This window comes from Impatiens glandulifera, chromosome 5, assembly GCF_907164915.1.
Source record: "Impatiens glandulifera chromosome 5, dImpGla2.1, whole genome shotgun sequence".
Taxonomy (NCBI): Eukaryota; Viridiplantae; Streptophyta; class Magnoliopsida; order Ericales; family Balsaminaceae; genus Impatiens; species Impatiens glandulifera.
This window is the reverse complement of record NC_061866.1, coordinates 1,521,470-1,534,305: the sequence shown is the minus strand read 5'-3', so window position 1 is coordinate 1,534,305 and position 12,836 is coordinate 1,521,470. Positions and strand designations below refer to the sequence as shown.

The window sequence follows — 12,836 nt, the reverse complement described above, 5'->3', positions numbered from 1 at the left end:
GATGGTGGACTTGGCATCAACGCGGACGAGTCAACAACCAAGTCTGACTCGGCTGTTGAGCTAAAATGGTCAGACCATTCTATTGCCAGAACTCGACCCTTTCTTCCCTTTCTCTTTCTCTCTATCCAAATTCATCCATCCATCCATACCATATTTGCAAGAAAAGAAAGAAAGATTTGAGCTTTTCTTCCATCAGCTGATCCAGTCTTCCATTGCTCTGCTCTGCTCTGTTCTTCTCCTAAGATTTCTGGGTAAAAAAATTCTCAGACGGGTCCCACTTCCCGAGGTAATATCTGGCTCCGGATCCCTGCCACAGAAAAGTTGGCACTTTCATCATATACCCACTTCAATTCCCTTTGGCTGGTTTCTCAGCATAATTCAAATCTCAATTTGGTATTGAGATAAAGTGTTCTACATTATGGGTTCTAATATTTTCGCTCCGGCACCCACTTATCGAACTCTGGAGACATTTTGGGACTCCGAAGAGGATTCCCCCGGTCCCCGGTGTAGTCATACACTCACTGCCATCGCCGCCACTGGAAACCATGGTCCGCGCCTTATCCTTTTTGGAGGCGCCACTGCCATTGAAGGGGGGCCTTCATCCGATGTCCCTGGAATCAGTAATTCTTTTGACCTTACACATCATATCTTATATACAGCTGGATGAATTTTTATTTGTTGTTTATGTATTAGGGCTTGCTGGAGTCACCAATTCTGTGCACTCCTATGATGTTCTTACTAGGAAATGGACGAGGCACGTTCTCTCTTAGACCCACTTTATTGATATTGTTAGAACCCATTCACCACTTTTGCTGCATTTTTATTGATTTATACTATTAGTTTTGATTAGACTTCGAGCAGCTGGTGACCCCCCTTCTCCCAGAGCTGCCCACACTGCGGCTGTTGTTGGGACAATGGTTGTGTTTCAGGTGATTAAATGCAGAGAATTTCCCTATTTTCTTGGTTAAATTTCACCATTTCATTTCATTTGATGATGCTGATGCGCATGGTTTCAACACCAGGGTGGCATTGGTCCTGCTGGACATTCTACAGATGATCTCTATGTGCTTGATCTGACCAATGACAAATTAAAGTGGCACAGGTACTTATATCTAGATGACAGGTTTGGACTTCTTCAAGCCAACCTGTTAGGCATTTATCCATTTCTCCTTTAATTTTGACTCAGTTGTTGAGTTTAGGGTTGTAGTTCAAGGACAGGGTCCAGGACCTCGATATGGACATGTGGTGGACTTGGTTGCCCAGAGATATCTTGTAACAATTAGTGGCAATGATGGTAAAAACAATTGATTTGTTCAAATGCCCTATTTTTAAATGTGTTTGAACAATTTCTTTATTGACTTGATTCATGGAGCCTAATCTCATGGAATAATATATATATATATATATATATATATATATATATTTATATTTAAATGTTAAAATTTGTATTTATAGAATTATGATGATGAGTACTTCAAATTCTCGTGGAATATATTATTGGTTAACAATATATAGCTGTAGAAATTTAGTGAAGAGGAAGCTTGAATGCTTACCACATAATTATACTATGCCTTAAATAAGAACATAAGAGGTTAATTAGAAAAGTTTAATAAAGAAACACAAAAAGGGTAATTAAGGAAACACAAAAAGGTTAGGTAGGAAAAAATTAATTAGGAAATAATAATAATATGTAGCTATAGAAATTTAGTCAAGAGGAAAATTTGTTGTATCACTTGGATGATTATTACATAATATGATAAAATGCCTTAAATAGGCATTTAAGAGACTAAGTAGAAAAGTTAAATTAAGAAACACAAAAACACTAGCTAGAAAAAACTAATTAGGAAATAATATAATCTAACTATGGTAATTAACATATTTTCCACACTGAAGACTCATTTAGCTCATTGGTAGAGCGCAATGACTCGTGTCTCTAAGGTTAAGGGAGTTCGAGTCTTCATGACCTTTGAAAAAATTATATATATATTTTCCACTCCCCTCAATTCCAAGATAGGAACTTCTAAATCTGACTTGGATTTGCAACATAGTTTTAGGTTTTAAAAGGAGCAACGCCTTTGTTTCCTGTTGTTATCCGTTTCCCTTTCTGTAAGATTTGTTTCCTTTTCAAGGCTCCGCTTTTTGGCTTTAAAATCTTCGTCTATTGCTCTGTTTCAACGACTTCGTCTTGAACCTTCCTCATTTCTGGTGACATAGTATCTACAGTTGACTTCGTTTCTAGCAAGATTCGTCTCCAACATGTTTTGCCTCTTTCTTTTCGATAGGAGGAGTTGAGATTTTGGAATCGCGAGGCTATTTAGATCCAGATTGATATTTCAAACACTTGTCGAGTTTCAGAGTGTCATTTCTGGAGTGTATCAGACGAGTGACGCTCATATGACTTAGTTAGTGCTGGATTTTGACAGAGAGCCGATGCTAGAGTGTCTGCAAATGTAATCCCAAACTTTTGGGTGACGATATTCAGCCTCATAGTAGGTTGTACCTGTTTATTTAGAGCTTATTTTCCTCAATTCCGGATAAAGTAGAATCCCTAAAACATCTCAACTAACTTATTCTAATACATGTAGAAGTAAATTAAAGAATACAATAGAAATAGAAACAAATATAAATATGTCTAGTTTGACTATTTCCACTCCCCCTCCCCCTCAAGCTAGACAACTTATATTCTTCAAATTGGTTCTTTCTTGTTCCTAATGTGAGATTACTTATTGACAAGAACAACTCTCACATTTACCATTCTGGCGAAAATTAAAAAACAAAACTGCCTTGTTACCATTTCACTTCCCTATTCAACTGTTATTAACCTAGTTCAAGTTTGTAACTTTAGGCAAAAGAAGATTAAGGCTCGGTTTGGACAGTGGATTGGGAAAGGTTGTGTATGTTGTGTATACCTTGTAGTAGAATTAAGTATAAATTTTGAACATAAAGGATAAAAGAATTACATTGAGATGAGGAGTGAAGAATCAAACGAAGGAGATAGAACCCTAACTGCTAAAGTGAATACAATGAGGATGAGAGAGAAAAACTCTAACAAGAATTTTCAACTAAATCATTTCATATTCCACTCTTCACAACTAAGTGTTCTATTTATATTACTACATTATAACTGTCACTTTATTCCCGCCACTATATTTAACCCTAATATCCTTTTCCCTCATGTGAGTTGTCGCAAGATACACCTCTTCTTCTTCAAGCATATTGTAACCCAAAAAATCTTTCTGCCTCATAAATCTAGTCTTCGACATCTTCAACATTTTCTCCAAAGAATTTGAGAAAAATCATTTTCAAATCAACCACATCATAATTTCAGCGTGGTAGTAAGGATGGTATGGAGCAGGTAATGAGCAGGTCCTTCTGATACCTTATGTTCCCTTACTCAGTCAGATTTTCTCTCATTAGTTACTCAGTCATTTGAGAAGCACGAATGGATCAGAATACAAAAATCAACCCTATTAACAATCACATACAATAACCTGAAAGCAGAACCTGATTCCCTATTAGCCCTCAAAAATTTAAATCAGGAATCAAACCTGATTTACGAAGTCTTCTTCCCGGTTGACAAACGGAAGTCGGAATGTTGTCGTTTATCTGAAAGTGGTTCGTGACTATAGAGTTAGGTTTTCGGTCACATTTGCATTGTAACGACGGCACCTCTAATCTCAGGTTCCAAACTACCTTCTTCCCTGTCCACATACGAGCACAGACTCTGATCTCTGTAACAATCGGGAAACAGGAACGACGTTGACGGTCGCTAGGTTTAACAAAGGCTGATCACAATCACATAAGTGATCGCAATCATGCGAATATCGTGAACTCAGATTCGTGATCGCGCCAAAAGAATATACAGTTCTGCGACGATCTTCATCCTCTCTGGAGCACTTCTTCTTCAGTAATCCGATTACAATTCTTGTGAAGTCTCCCGTTTCGATACACAATAATCTCCTCTAACTCTTGCCGAGTTCACTTGTGAACTGTTTCTAAATAGAGACTATAGAGGAAATTCCAGATTTGACTTTCCGAAAGTTGCAGATGACTCAAATTCAAATCTGCTTCAGCAATAATCTTATAGTACACAATATTTTGCCAAGAACGAGCTCTAATACCACTGTTATACCTTGAAGTAGAACTAGGTATGAATCTTGAACATTAAAGGATAAAAACATTATATTGAGACGAGGAGTGAAGAATCAAAAGAAGGAGATAGAACCCTAACTGCTAGGGTTATTACAATGGGAGAGTTCTAACAAGAATTTTCAACTAAATCATTTCATATTCCACTCTTCACAACTAATTGTTCTATTTATACTACTATATTATTACTGTCACTTTATTCCCGTCACTATATTTAACCCAATATCCTTTTCCCTTATATCATGTTGGTGGAATGCAAAGAGGCTTTAGAAAAAATATATTTATACGGAAGATTAGGCTGTTGTTTTCTTTTTGTAAACTCTTTTCTACCACATACTGAATGTGTCCTTATGAAATGTCCCTTTATAAAAAAGAAAAAAAAGAAAAGTTTGTGATGACTAATGGTTGAAGTGTGTGTTGGTGAGAGGGAGAAAAGGCACTGACAATAGAAAAAGGATATGTGCCAAACAGGGCCTAAGATTGGATGTAGGCACGAACTTGACCTTCCATTTGTGGATATGCTTACATATCTGTAAGTGGTGAATCCAGTACTTAGCTATTTGTGATTCTTTCAGACTCCTTATCCATCTCTGGTGGTGGAACAGTTCTTAATCTCATGTGAATATTTATTTTTTCACACATGCTTTTCTTTCTCTATTTCTGTTATTATATGTTTGTGATGTCATCTTATGTTGTAATATAGGGAAAACAGCACTGTCCGATGTTTGGGCTTTCGATACTGCTCAAAAACCATATGTGTGGCAAAAAATTAACCCAGACGGTGATACACCTTCTGCAAGAATGTGAGTGCTATATTCTCTTATATCAATACAATTAGCTTTTCGCAGTGTTCTAAACGGCGGTAGGCGGTGGCGGAGCGGTAAGTGACTGCCTACTGCCTCGGGTGCCTAGGCGGTGCCTAAGCGGTGCCTAGGCGGTTGAATATAAATATAATAAAGATGTTCTATAATTATCATTTTACTAAAAAGTCAAATTAATATTCTCTATCATAGTAACATCTAACAAAAATAAGTATGTAGACGAGCTGAAGAAGAGATAGATGATTAAATGATCGAATAATATGTAAATGATCAAGGAGGTGAGGTGAATGAGATAAGAAACGAAAAAGAAGAAGATAAATGAATTGGAATGTAAAGAGTCATTTCAAAGATTTTTTTTATTGAATATATATATATATATGTTAATATTAGTAATTAATTAATTAAAAATAATAAATAATTAAATAATCTGACCGCCTCATGTATAGGCGGAGCGGTATTGGACCGCCTACCGCCTAGGCGCCGCCTAGGCGGCCACCTCGACCGCCATTTAGAACACTGGCTTTTCGTGAATGCTTGTCAGGGTGTTGATTAAGTATAGATAACAATGATTGGTGATAGTTTTGTTAAATTCTGTAATGTAGGTACGCGACAGGCTGTGCTCGCTCTGATGGCATGTTTCTACTTTGTGGTGGCAGAGATTCATCTGGGACGGTATGAGTTAAACTGACTTACCAATCATCCGGTCCAAATCTATCTTATATCTATCTGAATGCTGTCAACTCAAACAGTCTAAGTATTGATACTATTTTTGCGAGTGCAGCCCCTTGCGGATGCTTATGGGCTACTCATGCATAGAACTGGCCAGTGGGAGTGGACCCTTGCACCCGGAGTTGCACCTTCATCAAGATATGAGCATGCAGCTGTAAGTGATGCCTTACATTTCTCCTTCTTCCTTCACCAACACAAGCTTTCATTTGATTACAGAGCATTTTTCTTTTTGAAAGCTCTAGGTATATGGAGAATTGAAAGTCTACTAGGGTAAGATAAGTTACTGCTGAATGCAGGAAGCAGATTAGATAGTACTATTTTCCATTTATGGGCATTAAAATTAACTTTGCATATCTCAAACATAATGTATTGTAACCGTTTCTCAATTTCAAATTAAGGGACTTATATATAAGTGCATCTAGCCTAACCATACCTTTTTGTTTTTCGAACTATTAAAAACTTGTTTGGATAATGCAATATTATGAATGTCATATTACCTCTTTAAAAAGTACAATTAAGTCCAAGAAGTTCGAAGTAGAAGCTAGGATAAAAATGGAGAGGTGAGGGAAAAGAAGTTGAGATTAAGGAAAAGCCCTCTCACCAAAAATACGAAATCTGCATAAAGATGAAATCATCGGCTCAGCCGTGCATATGACGATATCAAGGGATCATTTGACACATAAAACAAGTCACGCTATCAGTTCTCAAGAATCATCATCACCAATCAATTATTCAAATCAAGGTTCTTGTAATTATTCAGATGCATAATTAGATGGATATGTACTTTTTCAGCATCCTCACGAGTAATCAATTTCCTACTCTTACTTTAGTTGATCGTACTTTCGAGTTTTCTCACTTCCCATTCCAATTTGAATGGTTTCACTACTCAATTATTTCCCGAACCATACCTTATTATTAACCATTTCCTAATGGGCTCTGTCTGATTTGATATAGTTAGAACCACATCAAGAAAAAGCAATCCAAATGAAAATTATGTTTGTAGTCAATAAATTCATGCCAATCCCAATTTTCTTTTTCTTAAAAAATAATCATGAATACAGTGAAGGTTTGAGGATTTATTAAGACGACATTTCAATGATTAGGTTAAGAAATAATTGAAGCTGATATTAGACGTTATTGTCCAAAATAGTTTAAGGACCATTGCTCAGGCCATTTGGGTTTTGAAGAGGGTATATCTCATCTTGCAATATGCAGACTTGATGTTATATATATAAACTATACTATATTTGATTACTAAAGGGGTCTGAAATTTGGCATCGATGGAGGGCAGGTTTTTGTTGGAGCTAGATTGCATGTTACTGGGGGTGCACTCAGGGGAGGGCGAGCAGTAGATGGTGAAGCAGCAATTGCAGGTAAGATGTGAATTTCATTCTCCATTGTAAATCTAGTAAAGATAGAGGTTGTAAACCTTATTATTTTAACTTTATCATCTATATAGTTCTGGACACTGCTGCTGGAGTGTGGTTGGATAGAAATGGAATGGTGACGTCTTCACAGGGGAGTAAGGGCCAATCTGACCGGGATCCTTCCTTGGAGCTCATGCGTCGCTGTCGTCATGCAGCAGCAGCTGTCGGTGATAGGATATATGTTTACGGTGGTCTCAGAGGAGGTAAATGTTTGAATTCATGAAGTTAAATAGAACTGGTAACTTTGTTGTTGATTGAAAACATTAGCTTTGTATTTTTAGGAGGTGGGGGGAGGGGGATACTTATGGAAGATCTCCCCTGTACCCATTCTGTAATACCCCAAAAGAAAAGAGGAAAACTTCAACAAGTCCTTAGATGACATTCTTTATGTTCATGTGTGCAGATGTCCTGTTGGGTGATCTTGTAGTTGCTGAAAATTCACCATTTCAGTCTGACAGTAATCCATTAACACCTGATAATGGGTCCATGGTTTCAAGCCCTAGAATGTTCCCAAACATGAATTCTTCAACATTAGTTGGTGACAGTAGACAGGAGAGTCCATCAGGTGGCTTGAGGTTAGATTTTGTTTCCACATAATCTCTAACCCCACAGTTCACACTTTTATTTTTCTTTAATACTGATTGGTTTGATAACTTTGTATTAACCAGTAGGGATGATGATTCGATGGCTAAACTCGCTAAAAACTCTGCGGATGAGGCTGAAGTAGCTTCGGTGGTCTGGAAAACAGTGAAACCAGCATCTCCGTCTGATGAAGCTTCGGGATCAGAAGAAAATACAATTGTTGCAGAACCCATTTCCGATGGTAGTGACAATGGGGTGGATGTCCGACTTCATCCAAGGGCTGTAAGTCCTCTGCACTTTACATTTTTGTCTAGGACTTTGTATGTTTCTTAAGTGGAATGGCAACAATATTGTGCCTGTGCCATGCAAACAGGTTGTAGTAGCTAAAGATGCTGTGGGAAATCTTGGTTTGTTGATAAGGCAACTCTCACTGGATCACTTTGAAAATGAAAGTAGGAGAATTGTTCCGGTTAACAACGAGCAGCCAAATTCTGCCAGGAAGATCACCAGGCAGAGATCTCCTCAAGGCTTGCACAAAAAGGCAAGCATTATATCAACAATTGATAAAAATAACTGTGAATTTCGTCCCAATATATCTATATATGATTGTTTTGACATCAATGGTTCCTTTCACGACATGCAGATCATTTCAAATTTGCTTAAACCTCAGAACTGGAGAGCTCCTACCAATAGGAGGTTTTTTCTGGATTCTTTTGAAGTAGGCGAGCTTTGCCATGCAGCTGAACAGATCTTTATGCAGGAGCCAACAGTTCTTCAGTTGAAAGCTCCTGTCAAAGTGTTTGGTGATCTTCATGGACAGTTTGGTGACTTAATGCGACTTTTTGATCAATATGGGTTTCCTTCTCCTGCAGGAGATATAACGTAAGTTGAATATGTTTTTCTTTTTAAAGGACAGAACCATTTCATTAATCCACATTTTTGTGGAGAGTGCAAATGTGTGGTGTAAAACCAACAAAACAAATCATTGCAAGTTATGCCATGAATTGTCGTAAGTTTCAAACAAGAGCAAAATTCACACGAGAACACTAAAATAGTAAAAACTAAAAAACGCGGAACAATATTGCACCGATCACTGATAGCTATGAATTTTTTAGGTTTCTCTTTCTGCCTCGGACATCTTGAATCTCTCAGTCTTCTCGGCGATCTTGTCCAACAATTCCACTTGTTGATCAATGTATTTGGAATCGGCATTTCTATTTCCTCTCATCACCAAACTTCTAGTTGTTGCAAGCAATCCCTTCTGTGCATGTATTGAGTCCATTCCCTGACTTCCTCAGAAACACAAAGGTACCTCATTTATGAGGCCGTTCTCTTAATATTATCCTTCTCTATCCCTTGAACCTTTGAGTATCTCCATGGCCATCCTGAGCTTCCGCGACAATAATATCGTTCTCTTTATATCCTTTTCTATATCAATTTGGTTGTTTCTCGTTTGTCCAAGTGCCCCTTGATTACGAGTGTAACAACCGTATAGCAAAACAAATAATGACATCGTTGGTACATATTCCATCTTCAAGAGCTATTCCCCTCTATTTTATCTAACATATGTGTAAAATTTTTGAGAAAGGGGTAATAGATATTGAGAAAGGGTAATAGAAATTCAGATATTTAAAGGATATTGAGTGTAATAAAAGGAATGATTGACAACAAACAACATGTTGAGTGTAAGCAAAATTGCACCAAGATGGAGAGATAATTCAACACTCCCCCTCAAGTTGGGTATTAGATATTCAGAGTGCCCAACTTGTCACATATTTCCTCGAAATCGGCTTATGAAGAACTTTGATAAGTATGTCAACCACCTAAGAGAAAATGATAATGACAGCGAGTGGCTTTGAATCGCCGGAGTGTCGTTGGATGTTGATGACAGCGAGCGTCTTTGAATCGCCGGAGTGTCGCTGGATGTTGATGACAACGAGTGGCGTTTGAATCTCCGGAGTGTCGCTGGATGTGATGACTACAAGTGATGTTTGAATCGCCGGAGTGTCTTTGGATGTTGATGACAGCGAGTGCCTTTGAATCGGTGGATGTTGATGATAGCGAGTGACTTTGAATCGGCAAAGTGTCGCTGGATGTTGATGGCAGCGAGTGACTTTGAATCGCCAGAGTGTCGCTGGACGGAAGTGAAAAATGATTTTTTGTTTTTTTGGATTTACTTCAGCGAGTGGATTTGAATCGCCGGAGTTTCGCTAGACGGAAGTGAAAAGTGATCATTTTTATTTTTTATAGAACGTTAGGTTCCGCTTCTTCTTTGGAGTGCGACTAATCCCGCGGGTTAAACATATAGCCCGCAAAGAGAAGTGATAATTTTTGGACAGATTATGTCGGAAAAAATCTGTCTGAGACATGAAAACGAACAGATTCAGCCGATAAACTTCCCTCTACCTCGAATGTTCATTTTGACGGAATTTGCCCATTCGAGGTAGTTGTCACCGATGAATCTAAGGACAGAGATAAGAGAATACTCCACGGAAGCGATGGTGGATGAAATAGAAATAAAAAATACTTAGAAAATATGAGATAATCGAATCATTTGAGTTCTCCTCCAACGACTATTTCCACTATTGGAGGAGGCAGCGAAAAATTGTGAACATGTTTCTTTAAGATAGAAAAACCTGTTCTGATACCATGTGGTAATTTTGAGAGAGAGATAATATGATTTAGATGTTGAGTTTTGATTTATATGATAAATTCAGATATTTAAAGGATATTGAATGTAATAAAAGGAATGACTGACAACAAGCAACATGTTGAGTGCAAACAAAAACAAAGCAACATAATTGAGTGCAAACAAAATTGCACCAATTCCAAAAAAGATGTAGAGATAATTCAACACTATGCCATGTTACAATTGACGCTTAAATCATGCACAAGAATGCAATGAGATCCATAGTGTGATTGAATCAAACCTTTTATATTGGCAATGTTGGGATTAGTGTTATTTTAACCGAGTTTGATATTTTGAGTTACGATTATCTAACTAATTCTGACATTGATCAATTGATATGCATCTCAGGTATATCGACTATCTGTTTCTTGGTGATTATGTTGATCGTGGACAACATAGCTTAGAGACCATAACTTTGCTCCTTGCGTTAAAGGCAGGTTTTTCTTTTATCATTTCGTCTTGTTTCCATTTGAGTAATTTCATTAAAGATGCTTTTTTTTACCTTAATTTCCAGATTGAGTACCCCGAGAATGTTCATCTTATTCGTGGGAACCATGAGGCGGCTGACATTAATGCTCTCTTCGGTTTTCGAATTGAATGCATTGAGAGAATGGTGCGTGTGAAATTTCTTGTGTTTTTTTGTTAAAGGGGTTGGGTTATGATGACTGTACTGATTAAAATTTGACATGCAGGGAGAGAATGATGGTATCTGGGCATGGACACGGTTTAATCAGCTATTTAACCATCTTCCTCTGGCGGCTCTTATTGAGAAAAAGATCATATGCATGCATGGTGGAATAGGAAGGTCCATAAATTCCGTGGAACAAATAGAGAAAATTGAAAGACCCATAACAATGGATGCTGGCTCCATCATTTTGATGGACCTGTTATGGTATGCTTACTCAATTTGATCACTCTATGGCTGCTGCAATTAGACTCTAATTGTAATTATCATCAATGCAACTTCTTTTCTACAGGTCTGATCCTACTGAAAATGATAGTGTAGAAGGTCTGAGACCTAATGCCAGAGGGCCAGGACTCGTCAGCTTTGGGGTATTGATTTTTGGTTGCATTGTCAGATTATTCATAATTTGTTCTGGAGTTGGATCTTTGACAAAAAAACTTAAGAATTTAGATGAAAAATTAGAGATTTAAGGGTAAGTATTGAACAAGGGATTGATGTGGATTTTTGCAGCCTGATCGCGTAACAGATTTTTGCAAGAGAAACAAATTGCAGCTGATTATAAGGGCTCATGAATGTGTTATGGATGGATTTGAACGGTTTGCTCAAGGACAGCTAATCACTCTTTTCTCAGCCACCAATTATTGTGGTAACTTATTCCTTTTGTTGATTTTCCTCATTGATGGTTGCTAAAAACATTGGCTTTTTGGATCCAGGAACGGCAAATAATGCTGGAGCGATACTTGTAGTGGGAAGAGGGCTGGTTGTTGTTCCAAAGTTGATCCATCCTTTACCGCCTCCTCATCACTCCCCAGAGATGTCTCCTGAACGTGTAACAGACTATACATGGATGCAGGTAAAAACTACTTTTTGAATGAACTTTTCTAACTTTTCGCACTTAATTATTTGAAATGGACGTCGGTTTGTTTTGCAGGAGCTCAACATGCAGAGACCACCTACTCCAACAAGAGGCCGTCCACAGCCAGACTTTGACCGTCATTCCCTGGCTTATATATAAATCCCCGATTTCTTACATTTTTATGGATCAAACCACGAGTTTATACCACCAGGAGTATTATGTTTTCATAGGTTGTAACTTGTAAGTTTGGTTATGTCTTTACTCTTTAGAGACTAGAATAAATTATTACAAAGAAACCTACCTGCATGAAGATGATATCTTGCCAGACAAAGAAGAAGATAGAAGACAACAAATTATTCTATTATTTAAGTAGTTTTGTGTACATTATTTATTTAAATGAATAGCACTATTATTTATATGTTGTATGCTACCTTTCATTACAAAAAAAAATGTTACTATGGATAGAGAAACTAAATCTTTTTTTTTAAATTTATTTTAAAGATGTTTATAGGAATATGAATATTTAATTTATTAGAAAATATGACTGATAGTAAGGGTTTGTATATACTTTGGTTGTTTTGCATAAATTCCCATCTAATTAACATATTAGTAAATTATTTTTCTTTTCAAAAAAAGAAAAAATATAACCATTTGATTTTGCTTCTCTTTAACATCAGAAATTAGAGTTTGGGCCATTCTTCCTCAACTATCCCAAACAAAAGATATAAAATTGGAAAAAAAAATTCTAACTAAAAATTAAATAAAAATTATGAGTTGTATATAATAAAAAAATTGTGAAATATTATTTTAGTTAAAATCCAGCCCTTGTAAGTTGCCTAGGAACTAATGTTTTGAGTTTCAATTTATACTTCAATTCATGTCATAATTTTGATGGTTG

General features: G+C 37.0%; 1 protein-coding gene across 2 annotated transcripts; it reads left to right on the top strand.

The window, feature by feature from the left end:
* The first annotated feature begins 62 nt into the window (after positions 1-62).
* LOC124938067 (serine/threonine-protein phosphatase BSL1-like) lies at positions 63-12,356 on the top strand. 2 transcript variants are annotated; one of them, XM_047478438.1, is made up of 21 exons: positions 63-620; positions 694-754; positions 851-929; positions 1,023-1,102; positions 1,200-1,294; positions 4,853-4,952; positions 5,573-5,642; positions 5,752-5,853; positions 6,991-7,072; positions 7,159-7,329; positions 7,530-7,701; positions 7,798-7,990; positions 8,082-8,249; positions 8,352-8,590; positions 10,746-10,830; positions 10,912-11,010; positions 11,090-11,289; positions 11,375-11,450; positions 11,593-11,728; positions 11,796-11,935; positions 12,014-12,356. In XM_047478438.1, the coding sequence occupies exons 1-21, from the start codon at positions 419-421 to the stop codon at positions 12,095-12,097; spliced, it is 2,634 nt and encodes an 877-aa protein (XP_047334394.1). In that variant the 5' UTR covers positions 63-418; the 3' UTR covers positions 12,098-12,356. The 2 variants fall into 2 exon arrangements, with proteins under 2 accessions (XP_047334394.1, XP_047334393.1); XM_047478437.1 differs by having other exon boundaries at positions 65-620; positions 7,795-7,990.
* Positions 12,357-12,836: the final 480 nt, after the last annotated feature.